The sequence below is a fragment of the Cupressus sempervirens genome, chromosome 9 (assembly GCF_028749045.1).
Source record: "Cupressus sempervirens isolate cs-2001-9-10 chromosome 9, ASM2874904v1, whole genome shotgun sequence".
NCBI classification, from domain to species: domain Eukaryota; kingdom Viridiplantae; phylum Streptophyta; class Pinopsida; order Cupressales; family Cupressaceae; genus Cupressus; species Cupressus sempervirens.
In genome coordinates this window covers 417276537-417294131 of record NC_143126.1, presented here as the reverse complement: position 1 = coordinate 417294131, position 17595 = coordinate 417276537, and the positions used below count along the sequence as shown (strand labels likewise).

The 17595-nt window shown below is 35.0% G+C and overlaps 1 protein-coding gene across 2 annotated transcripts in view; it reads right to left on the bottom strand.

Annotated features, from left to right (window-relative positions):
• Positions 1-5800: 5800 nt before the first annotated feature.
• Positions 5801-17595, bottom strand: part of LOC149539067 (uncharacterized) — a 94593-nt gene continuing 82798 nt past the window's right edge. For both annotated transcript variants that reach the window (XM_089800420.1, XM_089800421.1), the window contains 2 exons: positions 8267-8329; positions 5801-6350 (listed from right to left, as the gene is read on the bottom strand). In XM_089800420.1, coding sequence (XP_089656546.1) covers positions 6270-6350; positions 8267-8329 — 144 coding nt within the window. In that variant the 3' untranslated portion in view covers positions 5801-6269. The remainder of the gene's footprint in view (positions 6351-8266; positions 8330-17595) is intronic.

Below are 17595 nucleotides of genomic sequence, written 5' to 3'. Positions count from 1 at the left end.
GATCTTTGTATACTCTAGCACATAGAGACAAGGAGAATGACTTTCCCTATATCTATCCCTAAAACCCTTTAGACATTTATGTCAAAGGGAAAGAATGAAATGGAGAATGGATAAGCATGAAGATTCATCATCAATGAAAAAAGGGGAGATTGTTGACATGATTTGCATGTTAAGAATGTTTTTGTTGGCATTAATGTCAACTAGTTTAGTGCATAGTAAAAGAGGGAGTTCATTAAGATGACAAACAATGTAGTTAGTACAGGTTGAATAGAGCACAAGTAAGTACATTGTGTACTAGTTGGTTGATAGTGCTAAGCAAGGTGTTGAAGTTTGATATTAAATGGTGAACAAGAGTTAGTGGTTACAAAAGAAGTTCGATAACAAAACTAATATGTCTTTATAGAGAAGAGATATGATGTCTTCAACTGTATTGAAAGTTGGGTCGTTACATAATAAGATGTATTTCTTATATTGGTGATATGTTTCTTTGAGGTTATAATGCAGAAAATTTAGTTGAGCTCTTGCAGTAAGAATTTTAATTCCTAAAAATTTGCTGACATAAATAGTAGAAGTAGTGACAAAGTAGAGCACTTAGTGGCAAGAACATTATTGTGTTTTAAAGGGCCTAGTGCCTAATTTAATTTGTGGTGATTCTAGATATTGATATAATCACCAGTGTGATATTTTAAGTTAAAAAATTTCTTTTGGATATCAATAGGCATTTTGAAGCTAATTGGTGGTTGTTTGATTAATAGTTTCCTATGCAACTAATTGTTTTAACTTCGTGATGCGGTAACAAGAAATGGTTGAAAGTCAATGGTTGGCTTTTTTGTGAACAACATGGAATGAATGATAGTCTTTGGCTCTCTAAAAAGAAACATAAAGGTGTTGTAAATGATGAAGAAATTTTGACTCCAAGAAAGGACTAGAAAAGTATATGAAAATTTTCGGTCATATCTATCAGATTAAAATGTGTATTGTGTTTTTGGTGTCAACGATGAAAATGCATTATTAAAATATAACCTTATAAAGAATGTATGTCATGTATAGAATACAAATGCTCCTTATAGAGAGTAGTAATAGGATGTGTAGGAAGGATATCATGGTTTTTGTTGCAGATGATATGCTTGATCACTAAGGCTGATTGGAGTAACATATTCTAAGATGAATGATAGAGGAATTTTTTGTATAAAGGTTAGATGTTTTATCATGTCTACTGATTAGAGTTTTCAACATTTTATGTATCCAAAATTCTAGTTATCAAGAGTTTGTGAAGCTTTTTAAATAATCTCAAGTGAGTCAAAGGACAAAGTCTTTGTGATAGTTTGTAGCTATTTAATAAGGTTGAAATTAGAATGTCATTGCATTTTGTGAATTGTATAGAAACATAGTAACCCTTTGATATAATCTTGTTCTAAGTTTGCAAAAGGGTAGGTGCTCTTTGAAGTTAGTGCTTCTAAATTTGTAAGTACTTGGTGTTCTTTGGAGTGGGTGCTCCTCAATTTATAATAGTTAGTGCCAATATGGTTGATGCTCTAAATTTTTGGTCAATGAGGCCAAATGATATTATCTTTCATAGTGGTTTTTCATTCTTTGGGGTTTTCCACTCAAACACTTATGTAATATATTACACTTATGTGCCTTTATGTTTTATTGGTGAAAAGTGTGTCTTGATGATTTAAGTTGGATTTATGCCCATGCATATGCCTTGGATTACAACCATAAAGCATTGCATTTTTTATTAAAGAAAAAATTGGTTTTGAAAGGAGCCAAAACCCTTTATTGTGAAGTTACATAAGATTTCCAAAGAAGACCATCAATGTGAAACAAACACAAAAAAGCAGAGGACAAACAACAAGAAAGAGAACAAAATAGAACAATCCTACCCCTAGCAAAAAGTCAATGTAGTGCCAACGAGAAACAAAGAACAAAAGGCGAACTAAATACTATCCTAGATTCTTCAAGGATTCGGCAACTTCTTCTTCAATCTCACTCAAATCTCTAAGAAACTTTCTTCAATTCTACAATGTCCTAAGGGAAAGTAACAAACTTCTTCTTGGTACTCGCTCAGGTCCTTATGTCATCAGTATTTGTCCCCTTGTCTTAGTCTAGATCAACCATGGCTATCCCCTAATGCATGTTTCACAGCCTGGCCACTATGATATCCATACTTTCCGCAGAGGACTCCATCACCTTTTAACTATGATCCATTATTTTCCTTGGGGAAGCTTCCACCTTACCGATTATTTGGTTGAGATCATCAATCTATCATAAAACTCTCTAGGATTTTCAAATGCTTCAACATTCTTTGAGAGAGAACCTCCCATCATCTTTTCTCCTCCTTGGTCGAGAGGGAACACCCTTTATTGTCTGAGGCTTTACTCTTATCATTAGTCGATGAGGTAGCAATGGTGATTCTTTGAGTATTCAACTCCCCTCTTCGTGATCTAGGAATTCCAACATTTTATCTATATTTGTTATGTTAGGATTCATGGTACTACACTATCACGCATGGTTTAAATTTATCTTCTTGTCTACATTGAATGTCATCACCATTATCTTAATTTTTTGAGTAGTTCTAAATTGATATATTGAAAGTTGGTTGGTGATTTGGTCCAAAAACATTTGATGGTATATCATTTTCTTCTTCGCAAAGAAACAACCTATATGCCTAGCTAAATGACTTGAAATTCATGTTCATTTAGGCTACATGTCATAGAGTTGCTATGTATGATGAAAATGTGGTGCAAGGCACCCCCTTGTTTTTGGCTTTTTGAGTTGTTAAGGGTTAGTTAAGAGGTTGTGTGTGTTTAATAAGTTCCAATGGTCTTTGGAATTCAACTAGTCCCAATATGTTTGTAAAAGAGCCAAAATTTCTCATTAGGTCCTAGAGTTTTCAAAAGCTGCTCAATAGGTCACAAGTTGCTAGGGATGGGCAACTAAGGTATTTGTGTAACTAATAGGTCCTAGGAATCTTAACTAGGGTCCTAGAATAGTCCTAGATGGACCCATTTGATCAAAAGATGTAAAGAGCAAAAATTGCTCAAAACACTACTTGAGCAACTTTTGCAAATGATAGTTTGGGAAGTTGTAACCACCCATGCTCAGGTATTTAAGCATGGGAAGCATATTTTGGAAGGTTATAATGTTTCCAGTTAGATTACACACGTGTGAGCCTATTGTACAGACAATATACTATGTTTTTCATTGTTTTTGTAGAGTTTAATGCCCTAGTATGGCTATGTACGGATTGGGATAGATGCTCTGACTTCTGGTTTTTGTAGAGTAGTGTTTCATCTTTCTTTTGCATGTACAAACTTAGTTTGAAGTTACAAGGTTGGTGAGTTGTGGAAGTTTTATTGGTGACCGGTCTATGGTTTCCATTCACAAGGTTGTTGTCACATTAATGGCTCTAACCTGATCATCCACAGTGGAAAATGTTTGACACCTTGTGGGATGATAGGTTAGACTCTGTATATATGGTTTTTGTTTTCCTTTGCATTTTTTTGACTGGTCTTCAAGTTATGAAGTGATGCCCTAGGCTGACTGTTGGGAGTAGGTGAGCCAAGACAGTGTGAAGATGTTATTGCAGAGCACACCCTTGATTAGGCCAGGCCAATCCAATGGCATGTTTAGAAACCCTAGGAAGTTACCTTGATAGAAAAAATGGTTGGAAAGGTTGATTTGAAGTTTGAAAGGATCTAGAGGTCTTTTGGTGAAAAATGGTCCAAAGGCCTAAAAGATAGCCTAAAACCTAGGGCTCAATGGTGAACAAGGTTGCAGGTGTTTTGAGGTTCTATAAATTTGGATTCTAGAAGTGCTAGGTGATAGCTTTCAGAATCCTAAGGTCTTTCATGGGGCTATTTGCAAGAATTTGAAGAAGTGGAATAAAGCAGTGTTACTAGACCTAATGCAAATAGGTCTAATTAGCCCTATTTAAAGATAGTGAGTTTTGATGGTTGTTGATGTGACCAGAGGTGTTAGGCTAGGTCAAGAAGGATATGAAGGGTATCTACAACTTTAGTAGAAACCAAGGAAGTGAGAGAGAAAGGTCCTAAGCAAGGGTTAGGATTATGAAGGAAGGGCTAATAGGACTAGTGCCTTAATAAGGGAGATTAAGTCTACACCAACCCAACTATACCTAGGAGACAAGTTGGGGTAAGAGTCTTGGAGGCTAAGATTGGTGGAAAGATCAAGAAAACAAGAGCCATTGGATGGTTCAAGGATTAGATTCTTAATTAGGAATGGTTAAGTGTTAGAGCCCTAGTCCCTCTGCATCAAAGTGGTCTCAGAGCCAACTTTCAACTTGGTGTATGTCAGCCGTGTAAGATAGCCAAGAGGTTGATAGTATGCCACCCAAGGCAATGAGCAAGGGTGCCATATTGGATTTGGTCAAGGATCTATTGGCCAAGGCCAATCAGGCAAAAACAAAAAGTAAAAAAAAAATCTCAAAATGGGGAGATGAGAGTGAGGAAGAAGATGAAAGTCTACAAGGGAGACATCTGATAGGGGCAAGGATCCAAAGATGGAGAAGGAGCAAAAGGTGTTCTTGGATGCCTTTAAGTCTCTCAACAAAGACAATATGAAGCATATTCCTTACTACAGTGGTAGCTTGAATGGAGAGGAATTGTTGGATTGGCTAGAGGCCATAGATAATCAATTTGATTATAAAGAAGTATAGGAGGAGAAGAGGGCCGGCTATGCCAAGGCTAGACTCAAGGGATCAACATTAGTTTGGTGGAATATCATGCAAGATGATAGAGTAACAGCAGGGAAGAAGGAGATAGTGTCTTGGGATAGGATGAAGATTAATATGACACAACTATAGTTTCATTTTTTTTTAACCCAAACACAATACTTAAGTGTTGAAGTAATGGTGTGTAAGTTATCTTTATCTTCATAATATTTCATTCTCCTTTCAAGTTGTGATACGAATTCCCTTGACTGCATGAGAACATCAACCTAATGCTTCTATATAACTTAGTATTGCAACAAGATGTCCAATCTTGTAATATTAGAATCTTAGTCATTGTGATTTGATATAATTCATTTATATTATAAAATATACTTTTTTGTTTTTTATTTACACTACTTTATACTAGTCAATGGTTTATCAAAATTTGAAAGTTTGATTTAAAGGTAACTTTTTGAAAGCCATCTTGGATATTTGAAAATGATTAACTTGTGTCTATTTGACTCTACATATTATTATAAATGATTTTATTTTCCTCTGACAATTTTTTTATTGGACTATAAATTCTTTAAAATGTATGTCTTAGAAATTTTTCAGTGATAATTATTTTTCTTTTATGTAGTTAGTTTGAGACCTTACCAAGTTTTCAAAAGTTTGAAATTTTATTAACATAGTGCAATATCTATGATTAAACATTCTTTTCATATTAATAACTTTTGTTAGTATCATTTTGCCATCCACGCATATTGTGTAACAAGAATAGAGATTTACTCACATATCACTTAATGTAAATTTTTAACTACAAAATTTACCAAATAATTTTTTTTTTAAAAATCTTGCATTCTACTAGAAACTTTTCATTTGAACAATTCATGACCTACACTCTATTTTAGACAATTCTGAAGTAAATTTTCTATTTTATTTGCACTCTATACCTATGCTATAGAAATGTGTTCAAATTTTAAAAACAAAATTGTTTTTCTCATTTTCTACCATTTGTATTTATTTATTTTAAATCTAATTTTTATGTTATTCTTTTAATTTTGCCATTTCATGGGGATTTTTGCTGTTATACAATTGCCACGCAAAATATGCTTCTTCCTTAAGTTCTGCAGTAAACAATTTCTATAATGAAATTATTTAATAAATTATGGTTAGAGCAGTACAAGTATCAAAAGTACATAAACAGGGGTAGGCATGGCCATTGTTAGATCTTGGGTGGTAATCCTGAGTCACATCTACATAATTCAATAATTTTTGGCATGACATAGAAAGGGGAATAAAATTACACATTTGTCAAATTGGAATGAAAGATGGGAATTTATAAGGGAAACTTGAGATAATATCATCTTTTGCAAGGTTTTCTTCTCCAGAATCATGAAACAATTTTTCAACAACTGAACATCATTTAAGGCACTGGACATGATAGTGAAGTATCTAACTTCTTCTGCGGTATGAAATCATGTGAAATTGAGAAGTCCTTTTATCTGAAATATGAATTCAAAGAGATCATGCTACACACGAATTAATATTCAAAAGTGCTGCATGTGCCAACCCTTTTCTAACTGAAAACTGATCAACTAGGTGACTGAGAAGCATTAGATTGATTTAATAAATCAGGATCCAATCCTTCAATTGACATCTGCATCTTTACTCCCTGCATAATTGTTAAAAAAACTTAGATCAGCTCCCTTCTCCCTTCAACACACAGATCAAACCTTGCATTGGCAGATGTAAAGAATATGCTTCAACAGAATAATGGACGTCAAATTAGAAACAGTTTCTAATCTTGCAAATTTTACAAATATAGATTTCTTGCAAAGATACTCTTTCAAACAGCACCTACGCAGTAATGTTAACAAAAATGAATTTCATAAAATATACCAAACTAAATCTATGGAATCGGTAGACAAGGGAGTAAGGCTTATACAATTTACACCAGCACAATGATTTTGTGTAAACAGACCAAACCATAACATGGAACAAGTAATTACTTAAGAACAACCCGAAGCATTTGAAATTTTTGAAAAAGCCATGGATCGTTCCTACTATTACTGAACATAATATGATATATCATATTATATATATTCAATTTTATATTTATATAAATAAGTGTATATATTAATAATGTCATTATTATAATTATATATGATATTATATTAAATAATATAATATGTGATACAATATTTGGACTGCAAACTTAATACTGGTATGTTTTATGCATATTATCTACTTCATGCTTTACGCAAAGTTGGTATAGAGAAAGGGAAGATCGGTACAACAGGATTATGGTACATAATTGTTCTTAGATGAATTTAGAAATCAAGCATTAGACACAATGTATGTTTGATTGATAAAATCTGTTGTTATTTTCGAACTTCTTTCCCCATTCCTCTACAGTTGTAATGTTTTCTTATTTAGTGGAGAAGTTTTCTTATGTAGTGGAGAAGAGATTATCAATAGATATTTTGTTATCTCACACACACACACATCCTTACATGTTTGTTAATGAAAATGAATGAGTAGCTAACATGAAGAACCAATCTAGCCTTTCAGTTGAAATGAAAGAACGGTTCCTTCTCACCATTGAACCTCCATATAGTGGATAAGAGATCTATCAATAGATATTTTGTGAACTCTCTCTCACACATATCCTTACATGTTTGTTGATGAAAATGAATGAGCAGCTAACATGAAGAACCGATGTGGCCTTTAGTTGAAATGAAACAATGGTTCCTTCTTGCCATTGAACCTTCATTTAGTAATTAAATGAACTTAAAGGATGTAACAATTTTCCTCATGTTATATTCTATCTTCCTCTACTTGGTAACAAAAGCTTGTTATGAAAAGGAACATTCGTGTTACTAATGTAACAAATAGATAAACCATGCTTCTTATTGACTGTTCTAAAGGAAATAAATGAATGTTGCACAATGAAGTGTAACTTCTACTTATGATTAGGATAGCTTTAGTTGCCTCTTGATTCTTACTTCAGAACAAACCAGAAAATGATTATATTTTTAAGAAATGGATAGTCAACAAAAATGTATTTTTCTGCAAATAGAGTAGCTATAGGAACAAAGTACTGTATTCTCTTGATTTTTACTCTTATTTAAAAAGGGTTGTGAAAGAATAGTGGACATTTATTATCAAATGAGTTGGTGAAAATAAGTAAATCATGAATGCATCTACCCTGCTTAACTGCTATAGTCCTACCTACAAAGGGTCTTGTTTTTCTCCTTTCATCTAGGCCCATCTTGTAATGGGTCATTTAAAGGGGAACAGTTCTTTAGGGTGCCACATGCAATGGTACCCATGGATGTGTGTCCCCTGCTTGTGCAACACCAAATGCATGCATGTGTCACATCGCAATTGCAGTGATGGTGATCTAGAACAAAATAGGAATTTTGTCAGTTGTATCTTTGTGGATTTTGTCCATGTTGGTTATGGGCATTACAAAAGGGGGTTAAGACTCTAGGTTGATTGAATGGACATCAATTAAATAATTTACACCAGCCACATCAGATTTTTGTGTAAACTGACCAAGCCATATAACATGGAGCAAATACTTACTTGTTCAGGGACACCAACCCGCAGCATTCGAAAAAATCGAGAAAGCTTTGGATCGTCCCTAACCTGCACAGGAAACAGTGTTAAATATAAAAATTTAACATAATGGACATACATAAATATCAAAACCATCATAAGTTGAACAAAAGTGGAGCATGATCTATTGAAAATTTAGTGATAGCCAAAACACATCTGATATTCAGAGAATCAAAATACAAAAAGAATTCGTAGTGAGAGGAAAGCATTTAAAGGGACCTCATTAATTAATAATCAAATCTATACTGAACTCAAAACAACACATGTATAACTGTGATATGCTAAGGTAAAAGCAGGTTGGTCAATCTATATTCACAATAGCATAAATGCCAGAAGAGTGACAAACTAACCATGTCCACCAATCACAGAGGAAACATGTCTACCAAACACAGCACTTGGTGCAATAACAGTATTCTCAAATACAGATTAAGATTCAAATAAATATATTGTAAAACTAGATCTCAAGATGTTATTTATCCAACAGAATTAGTAATATTACTAATTCCACTTATAAACTGATATAAGCATAGCACATAAGTTTACATGTGATGTTTTCCAAGGTTTACTGTGAAAAATATTTCAAACCAGAAGAATTCCAAGCAGAAATTTTGCTGCAATTTCCAAAGGTGACATAATTATTTATTGCAAAAATAGGGGCATGTGTTCCCTGCAAATGCAAAAAGATTTGATTCCATATTAACTGTGGTCCTTAATCTCTCGAGGCTAAATATTACCATGATATTTATAATATAAGCTTCATGGAATTAGTTTCCAAATCTATGATTGAATATGCTACCACATCCAATCTCACATCCCTACTTGAACAAATAGATCTGTTAACTTTTGAAGGTGAAACAATAGTGCTACCTGGTACAATTACATATATAAGGATTGAAAACAGATGACAAAGAGAAGCGTCATTGTCTCATTTGTTCAATATATTTTCAAGCCACAATAAGTGATATGTGAAACCATATTTACTTGCCATATTACTTTTCCATCATCTCCTACCTAGCTAAAATCATTGGCTATGAAAATTAAAAATTGGTGCGACTTCTACAGCCAGTATAAAATGTTGTCTTGTTTAATAGAATATTGCAGAATCATCAACGATGTTCATATTCAATATGGCACAAGAGAGATCATCTCAATCCTGCAGATTAAAATTTAGAATATGTTTCTAAAGTCCTGGAGAGACAACCTGAGAACAAGCCCAATTTTTCAATTATAGAGGATCTTATGATATTTTCCATTGTTATGACAGCATTGATAGGCGACAGGTCCATTCAACTAGTCCACTATGACATAACCAGCAGCAGACTATTAAAGAAGAAAAGGTGGCACATATTTTTATTATTGAAATTGGGAAAGGAACAATAATTATGGAAAATCCACCACTTCGCTCTTTTCAGCCTATGGTGTCTTTTCCAATTGATAAAGCTTTTGGCAAACTAACACTAGACTTGAAGAACCTTCTAATTATATCATGCAGCCAAGGATAAGAAGTACCCCAATAGATCTGTCCAACCATTGCAGCAAGAGTAACACAATGGAAACAATAAAGAACTATTGATAGATATGCAAGATCAGCCTTCTAATTATCAGCAAATTCATGTACAATGGATCTGCAACATGCAGTCTTACATGTCAGGCATACACACCTAATTAAACTTAGAATTCCTACCACAACCTTCAAGAGGTTTTCATGATCATGCTAATCAGAACTTCTTACCTGTCCCCTTAAGGATCAATTATATCAGCTTATAGAGCCTTCACAATCAACAAGTCGGCCAAGAAAAAGTCACATTCTCCGGAACAGAAAAACGTACTACAAATATTGGTCAGGAACAAAATCATATGGATCTCCCTAATTAGATGAAACAAGAACAGTGATGCAAGAGAGATGTCAGCCATGGACCAATTAACATCGAGATGTGTGACATTAAGCTTTACCAATGGGAAAATAACTCCGCAAGATCGGAAAACACAAGCTGGCCACGAAACGTGTAGAACAAACAGGCCCCGCCAAGAATCCACAAGATATCACTCTAGAAGTGACAGGTCAAGGAGCAATCCTAGACAAAGGTTCAGCACGAAGCCAAGAACACACCATAAGGTTCATGACAGTTAATGATTCAACCTGAAGGTTCGCTGCAGAAAACTCAGACTTTGCAAACTGGAAAACAAGAACAAACATATTTTTGGTTGAAGCAAGATTGCCAAGAACCCAAGATGCTCTTGCATGAAAGACCCAAGGTTATTGAAAAGTGAGTCTCTCACTTTTCCACTAAAGGAAAACCATGATGACCCAAACTGCAACTGTGATGCAGTTGATACTGACTAAAGGTATTTTGATCTGTCGAGAATAGACGTATCACAAAATAAACATCTAGAACAAGGAAAAAGAGTGCTACATCAATTTAGTTAGGGAAAATGATCCAATTAGAAATAGTTAAATCATAACAACTAATAATAATAAAATGAGAGAAAAACAATATGGTTTTCCTGTATCAAGTGAATACAAACAAAAATCAATAACAAACTTAGATTATTGTTATCAAAAACTTACAGCAGCTTGCCAAGCAAAGGCTAATTAAAAAAAGAACAGAGGGATAACTGGCATTACATTAACAATTGGATCAAAAAAATGCATAAGCTTCAGGCAATTTGGCAAAAAAGAGATTATTCAAATGAAGAGCGGCATCGTCTAGACAAATATGGAAGTTAAGGATAACTGATATTTTGATTCTCTGATGAATAATGTAAAGATCTAAAAGTATTTGGCCAATCAATCGAATTGTTCAACAAGATTAGACTCTGTCTTCGAGCTGGAAGGGATCATTTATTTATCCAATATTTTACCTATTCTAATAGGGAATGACCAATGAATGTATATTCTTGTTTCTTTTTAGGCTCCCCTATAGTTAGATATCTGATTAACTCAAGAATCTATGCCCCTCCAGTTTTTCTATGCATAATTGCATATTTACCTCTGCTTGAGAAATTCATGAAGTATCTTCCACTGGTCTGTCCTTCGACTTGACAAGATATTCTTGATACCACTTACCTCTTGTGCTTTTGTCACTCTCGCTATCCAAAATCTCTTCTATCTCATCCATTGATATCTTGGGATACTACTACTACTCAACATCTGATCCATTATGCTCAATGAAATTTATCTCATGTAATTCATATAAATCTGCAACATTGAATATAGGTGATATATCCATGTCATCTAGTTACTCCACTTCATATGCATTACTTGAATCAAATTACCTAAATATTTCACATGGTCCAAACTCCCTTGTCTTAGCTTGTTGTATGTCCCAAGCAGAAATCTGCCCTTCTTCAAATGTACCATCACTTCATCTCCTACCTCAAACTCCTTATGTCTCCTCATTTAATCAACTCTTCCCTTATATTTTTTACTCATTTTCTCCAAATTCTTTCAAACTTCATAACCTCTACAAATTTCTCTCCTTCTGCACTCTTTTTTACTTCATGACTGATATCTCTCAACTCTGCTACTCCTTTAGGATTCGGCCCTGTGACTATCTAAAATGGTGTCTTCCTTGTACGCCTATTTACTGAATTGTTTTACACAAATTCTACTTGTTCTAGGACTGAATCCCAATTACCAGGCTTTTCTCCAACCAAACACCTTAACAAGCTCCCTTAACTCTGGTTTACTACCCATGTTTGTCCATCTGCCTATAAACGAAATGTAAAACTAAACTTCAAATCAGTATTCATCTCCTTCCATAGTGTCCTCCAAAAGTAACCAATAAACTTATTATCTCTATCTACAACTATGCTTCTAGATAACCCATGCAATCTCTCAACTTATTTAAAAAGAAAATCAGCTATGTGTATTGCATCTATAGTTTTCTTACATGGAATGAAATGTGACAACTTGGAGAACCTATTTGTTGTCCTACCACAAAATGTAGGTAACAGTACGAAACCTTTTCAACTTACTTTCGCATTTCTCTAAGATTACTTCGTTATTTAATTGGTTAGTATTAATCAATCAATCGACTCCAATTCATATATTGAACTCTTTTTCTGAAGGTTTTTCATCAAGTCTTTTTGGTTTTCTTGTTTGGTGAGTTTATGCTTGATTTTTGAACCCTTCAACGTCCTTTTTTGTGTTTTCAAGTGTGTTTGTTTGCTTTTGGTCTTTTAGTTTTGCTCAAACCCTTGCTTTCAGTTTTCCCTTCGATTCGATATATCTTAGGGCTTAATCAGGTTTGATAGGTTTATGAAATTTGTTAGGATTAGGTGCGGCATCACTCTTATCAATAGGTACAGGAGACATTGGAGTGGTGATCTCAAACTAACTCACTTGTAATTGATAATGATGAAGTTTTGAAAAAGAAGTGAACTCAATAAGAAGAATCTTATCTCTAGTGTCTTTTTGTAAATTTGCAATAAACATATGCTTAATATCAAGATCAGGCAAACGATAAGAAATTTGAGCATGCAAATGCTTAAATCTACCAATAAAATTAGTCACTTTCTCCTTAGGGCCTTGTTTAAAATGAATCAAATCAGTCAAAGAAACAGAAGGACCAATACTATTTTGAATCTGTTGAATAAAGGCATTAGCAAGTTTATAAAAAGAATCAATAGGGTAAGGTGGCAAAGAGCAATACCATTGCAAAGCTTTGTCATGGAAAGTGTGAGCAAACAACTTACCTAAAATCCTATGGTCATGAGCATAGTCACTACATAGAACTTGGAAAGTCTTAAGATGTGTCAAAAGATCACCTTTAGCATTATAAGTGTCAAGACGAGGCATATCAGCTTCTTGAGGAGCAGTAGTACAGATAATGTCAAAAGACAAAGGACTGCCCATATCAAATGTAGAAATATTAAACTTAGATTAAGTGAAAGAGGTAAGTTATTGTAGAAGACACGGTCTAAGCAAGACTAAGGATAGTGGAATCACTGGAAGAAATAGGTGGCACATGCACATTCGACACACTAGGGAGGTACGAATTAGCTGGAATAGAAGGAACTACGGGTGGAACACTGGGAACCACAATAGGACGACTAGGATAAGTGAAAGGAACACTATTGTATGAAGGTTGTGAAGTTGGCAATGAGACAAGTGGAACACTCAGAGACAAAAAAGGAATAAGAAGACTCCTAAGAGGATTAGATGCCTGAACAGAGGTAGTCACAATAGGAACAACATAAGTAGAAATGCCACAGATAGGTACAGTAACAGGTGAAATTGGCTGAAGAGTAGAAACAGACAGAGCCAACCATACTTCCGAAGCAACTTGATTCAAAGGCTTAACATGAGGATGAAAAAGGTAAGACCACACAAAAGATTAACACCATGTTGATCATAATGGATCACTTTCTTAAGAGCATCAAAAGAAGCAATAGTTTCAGTATTGTGATTTTATTGTAAAAGCCAATAATGCATTTTATCAATCTTAGCAGCAAGTTCGTCCACTTGTTCAGGAGGAATCCTTAAAGCCTCATACTAATCATGAGATGAATGGGAAGAGTCATGCTCCATAGAAGGATTAGGGTCATGAGAAACCATAGGGCCACTAACGTTTCGAAGAAGAGAAGAGGAATCTAGATCAAAGAGAGCCATTAGTCTATGACTTCTCCTAACAAGAATGCTATAAGTAGGGCTAAAAGTAGTAAAGCTCATACACCAAACAAGGCAAGAAGACACAAGGAGATCTAACCTTATAATATGAACTCAAATCCAATGTAATGTAAAGCAAGATATAAAGCATGCAAAGGTAGACAACAAGATAATATAATATAATACCAAGATCTAACTTTAAGGGTTTGCTTGAGGGTGCCTTGATATCGTCTTTGTTTTGTTGTTGTGAGTGTGATTACTCATCCCCTGGGCCTAGTTTTGAAATGGTTGAGGGCAATGAGACTCTGCACGGGGGAACCCAGCAGGCGGAAGGTGCATTTAAAAATGATGGGGAAAAATCTGATGCAAAATCTATTGGTATAAGCGATACGGAGAAGATCATTGATGAGGAAGGAGGTTGTAATTATGAGAAGGACGTCCTAGGGAAAGTCGAAAAGCCTTTATATAGTGTCGTGGTTGTAGACTCATCTATTCCGATGGTCTCAGCTTCAACATACTTTAACGATACTTTTGTTTCATCTATGGATGGAGGGGAACACGCCGGTGCCAATCGAGATCGACGGGGTGAAGAGTTCAAAGGTGGAACAGAGAATGTTGTAGGCAACGAAGGTAAGGTCTCGTTGCCTCCGAGAAAGACATTCAATCTAGAGCCGAACAATAACACGGTAAAAGTTGTTAAGGATGAACAAAATAGGCTAAAAAATGTGACGATTTTCTTTGTTTGTTTGGATGTATAATTCTTGCCGGCTAGAAAATTTCTTGATGACTGGTTGAATAATGTGTGGGGGAAAAACTTGGAATTATGGTTAATTTTAGTGGAATGATTCAAAGGGGGATGTTTGTTATTTTTCTCAAGACACATGCTATGCAGGAAAAGGTGTCAAAGAAAGGTTTGTGGAATGTTGGATAGACATTGTTTAGGGCTTTTTCATGGGCTCCGTGCTCTAAGCCAGAACAAATACCTACAAATTCTTCCCCTTTCTAGGTGGAATTGCAAAATGTCCAACCCAAATCCTGGTCTTTCCTTAAACAATTGCTTAAGCCTTTGGGGTCGGTCTTGCAAATTGAACAATCCAGGGTTACCCTCCTGCATTTGAATGCCAGAGCCCTAATTTCTTTAGATTCTAATGTTCCTTTTCCAGAAGAAATCTCTACTAAAATTGAGAACAATAATTTTTGTTGGAAAATTCAAAAATTAGTGATTTGGGAGCGTGCTTCCACTGCAAAATGAATGGTCATAATAACAGAGAATGCATGTTGTTAAAAAACATATATAACAAGTTTAATGGGAGCCCTAAAAACATGCAAGATATTAATGGTAACAAGGAAGATAGTAACAGTAAGGTCAATTCTGTGTCAACAAAAAATAATGTAGTTAACAAGTTGATGAGTTGATGAGTGAAAACCCTAATGTTAATAATTTTGTTATTTACCATAACCCTTTGTATGATGATGACTATGTTGTTGTTCAGGCTAACGAAAGTTTGCAGAGAAATCTCAAGAACCCATTTGATTCAATACCCGCATACATGCCAGTTGAAAGAGAGAAAGTTAACGAGGACAATGTGCCTAATTTGAATGCTCAGCAGTTAGCATTGAAAAAATTGAACTTGAATGGTAGCAGAGGTGTTTCTAAACAGCATAATTTGGGTGGAGACAATAGCTCATCTGTTCTTACAGGCAAATTGCAGAATGCTCCTTCCTCCGAAATCAACATTTCTGGCAGCAGGATCTCTAAGGAGGATACTGGTGATGGATTTATTGAAGTCTCTAGAAAAAAGAAAAAAAGGAAAACATATGAGAGAACTAATAGTGCTAAGACCAGTGAAAGGAACAATAAAGCCAAAAGTGGTGATGCCCCAGATGGTATTAACAGATTTTTTAAAGGAAATAACCCCCAAATCTGTTTAGAATGAATTTACATCTATATAGCTGGAATGTTAGAGGTCTGGAAATGCCGGACAGGAAATATATTGTTAGGAGTTGGTGTAATAAGCTTATCAATAAAGACATTATTTGCCTTCAAGGGATTAAGACCACTGATTATCATGCTTACAATACTCTCAAATTCACTTGGGATCAAGCCTCTTGCCTTTACTCGGGGCATCAAAGGAGTAAAGGCGAGGTGGCTTTGCTCATTAATTCCTAGTGGATGGATAGAGTTGTTTCTCATAATTATTCTCCTTGTCACAGAGCTATTTGGGCCATATTTAAAATTAATGGATCTAATGTGGGAATTTGCAATATCTCTGCTCCCAATGACTATAGAGATAGGGCAGTTCTGTGGGATTGGTTAGCAGACAATCTTCCTGAAGCAAATTGGATTGTCCTTGGGGATTTCAATATGATAGAGAGCAGTCAGGATAAGAAGGGGGGATCACATTCTGGGTGTGATGGAGCCCAACTTTTGTACTTCCAATTGTACATATTTTCATTATCGACCAGTACATATATTTTATCTAGTCTGCTATTTGTTACATGCAAGGGCGGGCTACCAATGACAATATGAAGACATGCTGACCTCTTGATCACAATTGTTGAGTTTGTCTTATTCAGGAAGGCTATGGAGAAAGTTAAGCTTAAACAGGGCTCGAGAACAGCAATGAGTATCCACTGAAGGAAATGGTTACTTGCAAGATAGTCAATTATACAAACTTTACAACGAAAACCCAGAGGCATATACCATATCTCTGTCTTACTGATTACAGGACTGTGTAATTCAGTCTTATTGTTTTTGTTTACTAAATAATTCAGTAAATAAGAAGAGGTGTAGAACAGTAGTAACTTAATTATTTATGTGAAATGAATCTGTGAAGTCAATATAACAGATCCATCCAGAGTGCCTACTTTCATAATGCAACTTTCAGAGATATCGTCAGACTGTGGGCTTCGTATTCAAGTCTCATCACTGGAAAAGAAGTTGAGTCTGTTTGTCATTTGTTGGATAATGATGAAGACAACAAAATTCTAGAAAATACCTCCTTGATCAACATTGGAGCAAATCTTGCTATCCTGCTATCCTTTGGGGCTATGTATTTGTGGACATTGCTACAGTTGTTTGTGAGAACACTAAGGATCTTCTAAATAAACTTCAAAGTTGTCAAAGTGAAAGAATAACAGCATTGAGCAAAATGAAACACTTGTTGTGTTCACTGGACAACCTGTGGGGAGTCAAAAAATAGTGCAGTGAATCATGGTGTATGCACCTGATCCAGAGGAACAAAGAAGAATGGAAGATTAGTTAAAAATGTACGAAGGATAAGCAATAATTCAACCATAGAGAAGTTATGTGTGCCCTATGAAATAAAACTCTACACAATCATATAAGGTCATTGTAGATGGGAGATCCATGAAGACTTCCTATGGAAAAATATCATAGACCCTTCAGCAACTTATGAATGTCGGGCCCAGTGATATGCGGCAATACTTCTTTATACACAACAAAAACAGAGGAACCATTGAATATATGAGTAAAGAGGTAGAATATCCTTCGAAACAGCTTGCAGACGTTGTCAAGGATCTGTGTTGTAATGAAACAAATGTTCGATGATTGCTGGCAAAGGTATTGTTTGCTAGGGAAGAATATACGAATGAAGGCAGCTCTTTTGAGAGCAAACATATGTGATTCCGAGCAGGAAGCCATGTCAGGCTTAAGACAGAGATA